The 14,108-nt window shown below is 32.9% G+C and overlaps 1 protein-coding gene across 3 annotated transcripts in view; it reads left to right on the plus strand.

The window, feature by feature from the left end:
• Positions 1 to 14,108, plus strand: part of Rock1 (Rho associated coiled-coil containing protein kinase 1) — a 148,596-nt gene that overhangs the window by 23,764 nt on the left and 110,724 nt on the right. For all 3 annotated transcript variants that reach the window (XR_013342362.1, XM_077792264.1, XM_077792263.1), the window contains exon 2: positions 10,252 to 10,333. Coding sequence is in view for 2 of the 3 variants with exons in the window: in XM_077792264.1 (XP_077648390.1) it covers positions 10,252 to 10,333 (82 nt within the window). In the remaining variant the exon portion in view is untranslated. The remainder of the gene's footprint in view (positions 1 to 10,251; positions 10,334 to 14,108) is intronic.

Consider the following 14,108-nt stretch of genomic DNA (forward strand, 5'->3'; position numbering starts at 1 on the left):
GTATGTATATTTGTTAATGATATTGGTCTTTAATTTTCTTATCTGGTAGTAACTTGGATATTAAAGTGTTATTGTTTGCATATTATGAGTTGGAAAGTATTTTTTTCTTTTTCTGTTTTATGGAAGTGATTGTGTACAGTTGTGTTAATTTTTCTTTAAATAGTTGGTAGAATTCTCTGTATAACTCCGGAGGATTTTTTTTAGTAGGCTTTACATAATTCATTAATAGCATTATATAAATTATCTTATTTGTATAGAGTTTGTTAATTTGTGTTTTTTAAGGAATTGTTCATTGTTCATTGAAGTTTTTAAATTTATGTTTAGTTTTTCATGGTGTTCTTTTATTATCTTTTGTATATTTTCAGAACCCTTAGTGATAGCACTTGTATTTTTTGATATTTTTTTGTGGTGCTGCGGCCTTGCACGTGCTAGGTGAGTGCTCTACTGCTGAGCCACAACCTCAGCCCCCTGTTTTGGTTTTTGATACTAGCAATTTGTGTCATCTTTCTTTTCTTTTTTTTTTCTTTCTTTTTTTTTTTTTTGTTAATCTTGCTAGTAGAGATTTGTCCCCAGCATATCTCTCTCTCTCTCTCTCTCTCTCTCTCTCTCTCTCTCTCTCTCTCACACACACACACACACACACACACACAATATTGCTTGCCCTTCTTGATGGATTACTCTTTTATCATGATGTACTTTTCCACTCTGTTAGCAATTTTCTTTGCTGTGTAGTTCACTTTGATAATATAGCCACTTTGACTATCTTTTGATTAATATTTGCATTCTATAATCAATTTCTCATCCTTTAACTTTCAATTTATGTATATGGTTACATTTGAAGTAAATTTTTTATCTGTGAATGGGTCATGTTTATTCATTCTGCCAATCTTTTAATTTGAAGGCTGTTTACTTAATATTACTGTTGTTATTTGGAGGCTTTAACTTGCTGGAGCTTTGTTGTTGTTTTCTGTTTGACCTTGATTTTTCACTTTTGAGTCCTGTTTTTGTCTTCTTATTGGATACTTGAACATTTACTATAATTCCGCTTTGATTTACTAATAGTGTTTTTTGTGTATATCTTTTCTTTTTTATATACCCTTTGTATAGAAGTATTTTTCTTCTACCTTGTAAGGTTAATTACTCAACTTTGTACTTTTGTCTTCTTTAACATTTTTTAGAACCTTGCTCACTTACCTTCCATAAAAGTACATCTTTTTCCTAAAGGTATTCCATTGAACTTACATCCTAAATCATGCAAGATTTTAATCTTTATCATTTCTCATATTTTTATTGGTTACTCTAGATATTAGACACATAGAACCTTACCTTATTTAGTGTTGACTTTTACTAGGTCAGATAAAGGGTAGAAATCTAACTTCCTTTGTCACATAGTGCTCTTTTTTTAATAATATATTTACTTTTAACATCTTATAAACATTGAGAAATAATCAGACAATATAATATTTTTGCTTCAACTTTCAAGAGAAAAAATGTGTGTTATATTTTTCTACATTTTTACTTTTCTTATTCTTCTGTCTTAATATACCAGTACATTTTCATTTTCTATTAAGAGAATTTCTTCTGTTGGTAATCAATACTCTAAGATTGTCTTGATTAAAAAAAAATGGGTATAGAATTCTGTTTTGACAGGATTTTTGTTGTTGTTGGCTTGAATTCTTTTGATTATGTCCTGTTTGATGTATGGCCAGCTTTGTCGACCTATAAGTTTATGTCTTTTGCCAATTTGGAAAATTTTTAGCCATAATTTACTTTAGTCTTTTTAGCCCTGTTTCCTTTTCTTGTTTTCACATAATTCAGGTCTGGTCAAAAATGTTTTTATACTACTACTAACTAAAATACTTTCTTTTCAACATCTATTTATTTTTCCCCAAAGAAATGAATCAGACACTTAAAAGAATCACTTCAGAAGCAACTCCTCCCACACAGAATTTAAACCATTTGAAATTGTTATTCATGCTAACAACACCTAGCTTTTGTTCACCCATACCTATAAACCTTTAAAATGATAAGAATAGATTATCCTCTTTGAAATTGCCCAGGAGTCTGTGTCTTTTTAGAATACAGCATTATTTATTTTACAACAGTCCTATGTAGTAATTATCCTCATTTTATAGATGAGAACATTGAGATGGTAAAGGTTAAATAACTTGCTCCAAGTCACATGACCATTTAATGTTAGCTTGGAATATGATTCCCTGTCCTTTTTACATTGTACCCTTTTTATAGAAATATTTTTCTTCTGCCTTATAAGTTAATTACTCAACTTTGTACTTTTGTCTTATTTAACATTTTTTTAAACCCTTGTTCACTTACCTTCCATAAAAATACATCTTTTTCCTAAAGATATTTCATTGAATTTATATCCTAAATCATGCAAGATTTTAATCTTTATCATTTCTCTTGGCTATTAACTTTCCTGCCCACTATAAGCTGGTGTTCATCCCTTCTATTCTGATGAAACTTCTTATTTCAGATTCATGGTAACTATATTTAAAAATAAAAATTACAGCAAAATATACATAATGTAAAAGTTGTTGATCTCAGGGAAAAGCTTTCAGTCTTTTAACCATTAAATATGATGTTAGTTGTGGATTCTTCATACAAGGCCTTCATGTTTAATAGAAGTTTTCCTTTGTAGTTTTTTGAGTGTGATTTTTTTTTTAATTAGGAAAGTATTTAAATTTTGTTAAGTGCTTTATCTGTTTCTAATAAGATTGGTCATGTGGCTTTATCCCAGACTTATTTTATTAATATTGTGTATAACATTGATAGGTTTTTATATGCCCTCTTGGACCTGGTGTGTCATCTTTTTTATATGTTGCTGTATTCTAGTATTTTGTTGAACATTTTTTTGCCTCCATTCACATTTTATAAACTGTAACATGTAGTTTTCTTGTGATGTCTTGGCTTTGAAATCAGGGCAGTGCTGGCCTGGCAGAGTAAGTCAGGAAGTAATTCCTCCTTTTTGGTTCTTGAAAGAGTTGCAAAATACTTAGTGTGAATTCTTTTTTTTTTTAGTTGTAGTTGGACATAGTACCTTTATTGTATTTTATTTATTTTTATGTGGTGCTGAAGATCAAACCCAGTGCCTTGCACATGCCAGGCAAGCTCTCTACTGCTGAGCCACAACCCCAACTTAGTGTTAATTCTTTAAATATTTGGTAGACTTTATCAGTGAAGCAAAGTTTGTTATGTTTTCATTTCCCATTGTCTCAGAGTATTTTCTATTTTTCCATGTTTCTCTTTTTACCCATTGTATTGAGTACATTTTTAAATTGCTATACATTTTTAATTTTTTTTCTTGTTATGGTTTTGTAGTTTCATTCCATGGTGATTGGAAAAGATACTCTGTGATTCTAATCTTTTAAAAGTTAAGATTTATTGGATGGTGTTGAGGGCCACAGCCGAGTCCGAATGACGCATGGCATTTTTGCCAGAAGTAGTAGGTTGAGAGGTGACGCCAGCCAGCCATTAAGATAATGACTTTTAAGTTCTCGTGGAGTTCCCATTGAGTTCGGGGATTCCTGAAGAGATCGCATTGGTTGGGGAAGTGCCGGAGGAGGGATTTCTGGTTGGTGGTGCCTGGAGGAGCTGCTTGGCGTTGGGGAGAGTTCCCGGGGAGCATGTGTGGAGTGTGCTGGTGGAGTTCAGAAATAGAGTTTGTTCCTGCTTCAGTGGCTCATGATTTGTGCCCAGCCAGACTGCGGCAGGATGGCCTAACATAGGTCCATCTATCCTCGAGAATGTTCCAGGTGCCCTTAAGGAAAATGTGTATTCTATGATTGGGTGGAGTCTAGCTTGGTTCATATCTACTGTTTCCTTTGTTATCTTCTTTCTGGTGGTTCTATTCATTATTGACACTTGGTCATTGAAATCTACAATTATTTGTGGAACTATGATGTCTTCCTTTCAGTTCTATGTTGTTTCTTTTCTATATATTGGGCCTTTGTTTGATTCATATAAGTTTGTAATTATTATATCTTATTGAAAAATTGACCCTTCTATCAATATATACTTCCTTGCTTCTTTTAGCACCCCCCCATTTTAAACCAAAAATCTGTTTTTTTCTGATACTAACTTATCCAATTCAGTTCTTTTTTTCTTGTCTTTCTTAACATGTACATGGGATATCTTTCTTTTTTAACTTTTAATTTATGTCTTTAGATCTGAAGCACCTGTCCTGAAGACAGCATATAGATGGATTGATGTTTGTGTGTATTTAAAATTTACTTTGTCAGTCTCTGTCTTTTGTTTTGAGAGCTTAGTCCATTTATATTTAATAACTTTTTAGTGTCAGAATTTGTGTTTGGTACCTTTATAATTTCTTTTTTGGTGATGTTCTCAGTTTGCTCATATATAGTTTTCCTATAGTTCTGTTTCTTTTAGCTCTTCAAATGTAATTTAAAACAATTCTTGACGTCTTTGTTTATTAAGTCCAGTGTATAGGCTTCCTTGGGGATTGTTTCTGTTCATTTATTTTATTTCTCTAGATGAGCTATATTTTTCTTTGTGAATCTTGTAACTTTTTTAAAATTGAAAATTAGTCACTTAACTGTTTTATTGTATTAACTTTGGAAATCAGACGTGTTTTCTTTTCCAGAATTTGTTGGGTGTTGTGCTTTATCATTGATATTGTATCTATTCAAAAGTTTTCCATGTTTTTTTTTTGTTAAATTATTCCTTATTGGTGATTATTGAAGTCTCTCTCCTTCTGATTTGTATTCACCTAATGTTTGGACAGAAATTTCTTTGAATTCTTTGAATTTCAGATGTGCAAACATACACCAAGAAAACCTTACCTAGAGGGGTGGGGTGGAGGGAGAATGAGAATCTCATCTCTTTTAGTCTTTGCAGATTTGTTTTTTGCAGGGGTATTCCTTCACCACTTAACTAGGTTTCCTCTGAGTTTCAGAATCAATCTAAGGTAAAAGCTTAGAGTCTTTTCAGCATTTTTTTTCAACATGCTTTTTTTTTTTTTTTTTTTTGCCTGAGCACGCAGGTGGCTTTCTACTTGCTATTTTTCTACTCATTCCTGGTGAGTCTCACTCCAGCTTCTTCTCTGGTACTAGATGGTCTGTTGTATATGTTGTGTCTGTAATCCTTCATCTTCTGGTTTAGTTGTCAGTTTTGTAGTAAGTTCCTTCAGTATCTCCCAGATAGGTTAAAATGGTAAATACAGTACAGTTTTACTTTGCTTTCTGGGGGGTCAAGGTATGGGGGGCAGGGATAGAAACCAGTCTGCTGGCATGGCAGCTCAAGACTATGACTATACTTCTCTACATTGGAGTGGAACAAAAAGCAAACTGACAAACAACTTTTCTGTCATTTTAAAGATGACTTAATTGATTGTACTTTTGCTTGTTTGCTGTAATCCTTAGTTTTCCCAGAGCTTCTATAAAATTGGTCCAAATAGGTGTGGGGTTGTGGCTCAGCAGTAGAGAGCTTGCCTAGCATGTGCAAAGTGCTGGGTTTGAGCCTCAGCACCACATAAAAATAAATAAAATGAAGGTCTAAAAATATTATATAAAAATTGGTTCAAATAGCTCTGGTTGGGGAGTGTGTGTGTGTGTGTGTGTGTGTGTGTGTGTGTGCGCGCGCGCGCGCGCGCACACACACACATGCAAACATGCGCTTGTGTGGGAAAGAGAGTCAGAATGTAATGTTTAGTTAGGGAAAGAGAGCTTGGAGCTTGCTAGTCTACCACTTTTCTGACATCTGATAGTGACTTAAAAAAGAGAAATATAGATAACAAAACTTAACAACTAATTCTAAAAAGTACATAGTTTAGTGGCATTAAGTCATTTATATGGTTGTGTAGCTATCATTAGTGTAATTTTAATTACAAGTGATTTGGCTTTTCTTGCATTCTTCATTCTATTTGACCTTTCTCTTGCATTTTAGTTATTCTTAAGTTTCTTCCAGGAGTTACCTCAGCTTTACTGATGTGATTTTTGTCTTCCCTTTTTTCCTGCGTGCTCCTTGCACATTTTTTGCCCAGCTTACCTCTCAAATGTCAATGTTTCCCAAGGTTCTTTTCTTCATTCTGTTTGCTCTTGTTGGGCAACTGCATCTGTTCTCATGGATTAAGTGTGCTCTCGTGACTCCCAAGTGTATATAATAGTCCCAGTCTCTTAGTTGAAGTCAAACTCATATTTTCAACTGCAATAGTTATCTTTAAAATGATGTCCCTTGGGGACTTCAAATTTATTATGTCTAAAGCATTTATCTTTCCAGCTTACATTTTCTGCCTTGGTTAATGAAGTCACTGTCTACTCATATAAATTAGAAGATATAATCATTCTTAACCCTTCCTGTTCCTCCTTCAGTTAGTCATTCATCAGGTTCTTTTGCTTCTAGGGCTCCATTCCCATTTCCCCAGTGTAGTTCAGTCTTTTACTCTCTTTTTCTTGAATTGCCACATCATCCTTCTAAATTGTTCCACTTTTTTCCAGTTTCTTCTGGATCTAATTTGCCAGCTTTTTCATTGCCAGACTTTATTAAAATAAAAACCAGTATGTCACCCCCCCCATTCCTCTGTTTTCAAATGGATATCCAAAGATAAATACCCAAATTCTTGGCCTGGTATGTCATACCTTTAACATTCCTTAACCTGTCTTCATTTTTTTTGTTTCTTGAACTTCCTTCTTACTCTTCCCAATCTAGAACATTATATTTTTATTCTCTAACTTCTCCTTTTTTTCCCTCTTTTTTGATTGCTTTGACCCACCTCCATCTTATTCCAAGTTCTGTTCTTCAAGATTCAGCCCAAATTTATGTCCTCTCTAAAGCCCCAAAGATCAGACAGTCTTTTCTTTGTTTATGTAGGACCTACTTATAATACTTGATATCTTGTATTTTCTTTTTCTACCTACTTGTGAACTCCCTGAGAAGTTTATTATTTTTTCTGTTTCCCTACAAAAGAGGAGACTGATTCATAAATAAATAATTATAATATAGTATTTAAATGTAACAATTCTTATAATAGGGAGAACAAAGGAAGTCTTTATTAACATAGCAGGATCTTTGGGAAGGCAGCAAAAAGTAATGGATATTTGAGGCAGTCTGAATATGAGTGTTCACATTCCAGCTGGAGACTAGAGCAGGTGCAAAGGCAGTGGGATAGAGTGAGTAAGGCTTATTTGGGAAATTACTGTACTCTGCAGCTCAAGCCTAGCTATATGAATGCGGAGAAAATGATACTGCAAGGGCATTGTTGGAGACTAATTGGGAAAAGCCATTATTTGGTGGTCTGAGTAACTTGGAACAGTTTGTTTTTTCATTATAATTGCCCTGATTGATATGAATACAGCAAGGTGATGAATACAGTAATGTGACACTTATTAAACACATTTTAATTGTATTTAGTTTGTTAAAATTTTCTAAGGCAGTTCTGTTTTCATTTTCATGTTAGTGTTTAATTTTGAGAATTTCTTATTTCTTTACTAGTGAGTGAAGGGATTTACTGAAAACATTCTACTTCATAATACTAAACATTTTCTTTAAATAGTATTATCCTCTGTCATCAAAGTTTGGATCGTTCTTTTAGTAGCAGTATTCAGTCTAGTTTAGAAATAACTTGGCTTTCAAAAGCTCTGGTATTTTTCAGGGTAATTTCTCCCCAAATATGTCTGTTAGGTTTAGAATAATAAACACTTAGATTTTGAAAATTTACCTAAAAATGAATATTTCATATATGTATATAACATACCATTTTTTCTATGATTTTTATGTTCTCTTGCCTTATAATAAACATGTTATTGTTTAATAGATCTAATCTGAAGTGGTATTTTATATAGGACTCTTATTTTTGTAAGAGTATCTTGTAAAACTAAGGTTTGTACAAGTGTTCAAGTGAATAATTTTCTTCTACCTTTTACTTTTACCTTTTACAGCTTTTTTTCTTTTACCTTTTACAGCTCTGTTCTGAGATAGCCCAGCTACCCCAACACATATCAGTGCTTCTCAGGACATAAGAAATGTTCATACTTTAAAGATAATCTTGGACAATGTTATACTTGCAATTAGTTATGCATGTCTTTGTGTATATATATGAGAAAATGCTTTTCTACATGACTAGCTTCTTTTAAAATATTACTTCTATAACTGGTATACTACCATTGTTTAACTATTAGTAGCAAACAATTTAATTATTGTAATTCTTTAGCATTTATTGGTCCCTTTTTTATATATGCTGTCCTCTACATTCTTTTTTTTTGGGGGGGGGTGTACTGGGAATTGAAGCCAAAGGCACTTAACCACTGAGCCTCATCGCCAGCCCCCTCTCCCCCTTTAATATATCTTATTTAGAGAAGGGTTGTGTTGAGTTGCTTAGGGCTTTGCTAAGTTTTGGGGGCTGGCTTTGAGCTACTGATCCTCCTGCCTCCGCCTCCATTGTGATTATAAGCATGTGCCACTGTGCCCAGTCTCCTGCATTCTTAAATTTATGATTAAGCTAGGTGATAAACATGTTGTGAAAGTAGATTGTAGCTTTGCTTCATTTCTAAATCATGAAATTTAATGAAGGAGAAGTAAGGCTATATGCTTAAGCTGTCATTCCTTGTCATTTGTTTTTGCACTTGGAAGACTATTAATTTCTGTTAAGGTACTGAATCCCTTTATCAAAATTTTAACTTTAGGAAATGCAGAAGTATTTTCTTCATTTTGTTACAGAATTTAAAACATTGAGTGAAAGTCCGGATTCCTTGCCCCAATTTATGGTTGGGTATGCACATGGCTTATATTGTATAACTTCTTCTCTGTATTAAAGGGGAAGCTTGCACCTCTGTGCCTCATTCTAGTGTCTTCACTCCCTTAGCCTCAGTTGGAATATGCTTTAAATTATGCTAGAATACCTTCTTGCCAGTTTTCTCTCTCTGATAAGAGGTATGTGATTTTTGCATATGGATGATACTGAAAAAGCAATAGACTATCTCCTATTACTGTAAAATTAAAGCATACAGTGATAGGTCCAAACACATAGTGATCATAAGCAGTTAGTGGAGTCAGCTAGTCTTTCGTTGACAAATACATAATCAAATACTATGACCAAAATAAGCCAGATGGGATTACTGCATTGAGGAAGATTTTTGACATCATGATCTAAGATTTACTCTTAAGGTTTTATGATTAGAAGGTGTTTTTTTTTTTTTTTTAATGTCATTTCTATCAACAGGGAGACTAACTTGTAGAGCTTTCTGATGTTAGCTACAGAAATAGAGAAGTGGTATTATTAAGGGCTAAACATTTCTCTTACTTTGCTTTCTTGTCACAAATTTATTATATGAGTTGCAGATAGGTGTTCATTATCCTTATTTTTCAATAAAGAAAACTGAGGCTCAGAAAGGTTATGTGACTTGACCTCCCAGTAGTAGCATGTGAATACACTATTTTTTCCTTTAAAAAGCAAGTGCTTTTTTTTAATGCTCATTTTTTTTCAACAACTCTGCAAGTGATTCTTTTTAAGTGTGACTCAACTCATTCTTCATCATTATTCATCATTGTTAAACAAACCACATTTACCAGAGGGTGACACTTTGTAATGGAGATAGGTTAGAATTACCTGAATGGCAGGATGTATAGTCTGAATAAGTGCCTTTCCATTCCAACACTGACTGGTACACCTTCACAGTGCCCTGGTACTTGGTTAGTAAATATCTACTGAAAAGCAAACGTTCATGCTTGTCCTTTACTACTGGTTGCCCTAGAAAGTGCTTTAAAGAAAGAAAGAACTCTATGAAAACTTAATACATTTTTAGAATTAAATATGTGTATATAACTTGTGTTTGGGATTATGTGGAATTTATACTAAACTTCATGCTTCATTAACTATTTAGCTATTACCTTGTAAAGTATTTGTAGTGAGAAATGTAGGTTTTTGATGTATACTTGTGAAATGAAAATAAAGAGGAGGTAAAATGTAAAACGGCATGCCCTTATGTGGAGAAAAATGCATGAATTAAAATCACCTGCTGCTCATCTGTGGTGATTTTCCTGTTCCTGTGCCTGGCCGGTTTAGAAAGTGGAAAATCTACATATGAAATAAAAACAGCTTTTATCTAATTTCATTACTCACTAACCTGTAAAAGGGTGTAAAAATCTTGTGTTAAATGAACACAAGATATATTAGAGATGGGAAATTAAATATTAAGTGTAGCTTCTATTCTTTAATCTTAAAAAAGCAAAATTCTTTAATGTGATCCAAAAAAACTAACTGTTTTTTTGTTTCTTTAGGATGGATTGGATGCTTTGGTATATGATTTGGATTTTCCTGCCTTAAGAAAAAACAAAAATATTGACAACTTTTTAAGCAGATGTAAGTAATTTTTTTGCGGAGGTCAATGGCAGATTGTATATAACTACATCTTAATTTAAATAATTTAATCCTTTCTTTTTTCCTTGTATTTTTTGGTTATTTTATCAATAATTCCTGCATAATATTAGTAGAAAATGTGAAAGAAACTTTATTAGCTAGTTTGAGTGTCTAGTGGAAAAATATTCAAAGTAATTTTCAGAGAAGCGGATGAAAATAAATAGCAGAAATAAGTATGTTAAAAAGTGCATATATAAGCTGGGCTCAGGCTCTGGAGGCTGAGACAGGAGGATTGCAAGTGCAAAGCCAGTCTAAGCAACAGTGAGGTACTAAACTACTCAGTGAGACCCTGTCTCTAAATAAAATATAAATAAGGACTAGGAATGTGATGTGGCTCAGTGGTTGAGTGTCACTGAGTTCAATCCCCAGTTGCGGCACACACACACACACACACACACACACACACACTGTGTTTCAATTATATGTTGTATTTTGTTTTGTATCTTTTTCATATTTTTCTTTTATAAATGAATTCATTATTTGAAAACACAGGTAAAAATAAATAAATGACATGAAAAACTCTTAGGATATGAGGATTTTGTCCATGAAAATTGTTTTATATTTAAGTTTCATAAAATTTTTTAAAAAATATTTTTTAGTTGTTGTTGGCCTTTATTTTGCTTATTTGTATATGGTTCTGAGAATTGAACCCAGAGCCTCACGCATGCTAGACAAAGCACTCTACCACTGAGCCACAACCCCAGCCCCTATAAATTTTTTTCCTAGAGATTCCATTTTGGATTTTCATATTAAAATTTAAAATATGATTACATGACTTAAAATAGTTTCAGACTTTCAATCATAAGGAACTAGTAATAAGAACTAGATCATAAAATCCTCCCTTACTAATTTATTTCTGTTCCTAAACCATACATATTACTGCATTTAGATTGGGTTTGTTTTGTTGTTATCTTTCCATTTTGATTACATATGTTTTATTACAAAAGTTTTATCTTAATAAATAGTCATATTCTTTTACTTTGTTGTTATTTACTTTTATCATTTCTATATTTTCTTATCTTGCCATAGAATTTTTTTTTCTTTTTATCAATTTTATGTTCTTCCAATTTCTGCTTTGAAAAAAAAAATCAGTCTCAATTTTATTTTAGAATATGGTACCAGCTTCTGAATTGGGAACTTTTTAAGTATAAAACTTTTAATAATTTCTCATATTCTACTGAAATAACAGTACAGTTCTTTTAATGTTTACATTTATTTACCTCCCTACTTGATAATATATTGTGAAAGAACTAGGAAGATGGAGAAATACACTTTCTTATTTGATGGTAGACAAGATGGTGCCAAGAATGGGTATAATTTTGTAAAAGTGTGTGGCAAGAATTGGAATATATGCTTTCTTAATTTTGGGGAGTATATTTGGCAAAGTAATGTGTGAGACCTATCTATATACTAAGAACTATACAATACTGCAGACATAAATTAGACAAGATCTAAATAAAAGAGAACGGAAGGAAAAGAGAGATTAGTATTAAAATGTCAAAGTACTCAGATTGCCAGGCATAGTGGTGCACAGCTGTAATCCTAACAATTTGGGAGGCTAAAACAGGAAGATAAGTTTGAGGCAGTGTGGGCAATTTAGTGAGACCCTGTCTCTAAGAAATGTAAAGGGGTTGGGAATCTAACTTAGTGTCCCTGGGTTCAGTCGTCAATACCACAAAAATCAGCAAACTAACACACAAGCAAAAGAGAAACTAAGTGAAAAGATAAACCATAGGCTGGGAGAAAATAGTTGCAAACATGTGAAAGAAGATAGATAGTATCCTCAACAAATGGTACTCAGGCAACTGGATATCCTTGTATGTAAGAGAATGAAGGTGGAACTCCTACTTCATACTATATACAAAAATTAATTTATAAAAAAGAGCTACGACTATAAAACTCTCAGAAGAAAACAGGTATAAATCTTCACGATCTTGGATTAAGCAGTTGTTTCTTAGATAAAATATCAAAATTACAAGGAAAATTGATAAAATCATCAAAACTAAAAATTTTGTGTTTCAAAAACACTATCAGGGGCTGGGTTGTGGCTCAGCAGTAAGAACGTGTGAGGAGTTCGATCCTCAGCACCACATCAAATAAATAAATAAATAAATAAACAAACAAATAAATAAATAAATAGTGTCCGACTGCAATTGAAAAAAAAAACTATCAAAGTGAAAAGACAACCCATAAAATAAAAAGAAATATTAGCAAATCGTTTATTTGACAAAGGGCTGATATCCAGAATATATAAAGTCTTACTCAGTAATAAAAATACAGTTAAAAACTGGACAGATAATTTAAATGGATTTTTTTTCTAAAGAAGATACGAAGATGACCAATAAGCATATGGAAAACTATTCGACATGGTCAGTAGAAAATTAGGGATTATGGCTGGGTTCGGTGGTGCACTCCTGTAATCTCATCAGTTTAGGACGCTAAGGCATGGGGATTTCGAGTTCAAAGTGAGCCTCAGCAACAGTGAGGTGCTAAGCAGCTCAGTGAGACCTTGTCTCTAAATAAAGCACAAAATAGGGCTGGGGATGTGGTTCAGTGGTTGAGCGCCCCTAGGTCCCCCCCCGCCCAAATAAAGAAAGTTACGAATTATGGCCACAGTAAGATGCAATACCACACCATAGGAATGATTATAATCTTTAAAAAAAATGATATTAAGTATTTATGAGAACTTGGAGGTTGGAACTCTGATATTTTGCTGGCTGGTTTATAAATGATAAAGCACTTTGGAAGAGTTTGAGTTATGCATGCACCCAACTATATGACTCAGGAGTCCTACTCCTAGGTATTTATTCAAAAGAAATGACAGTATATGTCTACACAAAGACCTATTTAAGGCACAAAGAATATTAAAGGCAGCTTTGTTTGTAAATGCTGAAAACTGGAAGCAACTCAGGTGCCCATTAACTGTTCAATGGATGATGATTTGTGATAGCCACATAGTAGAATATTCTTAACAATTAAAAGGAGCAAATTACTGACATGGATAATCCTATTAGTAAATCTCAGAGAAATATTCTGCCGAATGAGAAAAGCCAGGGTCAAAGACTGTCTTCGAGCTGGGTATGTAGTTTGGTGATAGACTGCTTGCCTAGCATATACAAGGTGCTAAATTCAACCCCCAGCACAGGGAAAAAAAAAAAAAAAAAAAAAAAAAAAAGGTGTGGAGGGGAATTTACTGGAAAATTCTAGAAATGTCAGACTTTTGAGATTGAAATTATGAGAAGTTGCCTACGACTGGAATAAGACTATAGAAATGACTAATAAACATGAAAAACTGAATAGAAAGAGTTATGAAGAAATTTTGGAATTCTTTAACTTCTTTGTGGTGATGATTACACAAGCCTAGTATTGTTCAAAACTCATTGAAATCTACATCCAACAAGAAACACTCTGTTATACATTAAGAAACCCAACTTTTAAAAAGAAACATGGTTTTAATGCTCATTTAATAATGAACTTAATTCTAAATCAACATGTTATTTCAAGAAAGAATGTTTACAAGTTGTTTGAAATAAAACAACATGTAATGTGAAATAATAAAATAAGCAAACATGAACAAAAAACAAGGTGAAAAAACATGTTAAAAGTAAACTTATTTTTCAATATAATTATAACATTCATCTTCAATTCCTGACATGTTTATGTAATATTTTATATAGCATAATAGATTTTCATAGGATAGTATTTCATTTACTGCTGA

The sequence above is a fragment of the Urocitellus parryii genome, chromosome 13 (genome assembly GCF_045843805.1).
Source record: "Urocitellus parryii isolate mUroPar1 chromosome 13, mUroPar1.hap1, whole genome shotgun sequence".
Lineage (NCBI taxonomy): Eukaryota > Metazoa > Chordata > Mammalia > Rodentia > Sciuridae > Urocitellus > Urocitellus parryii.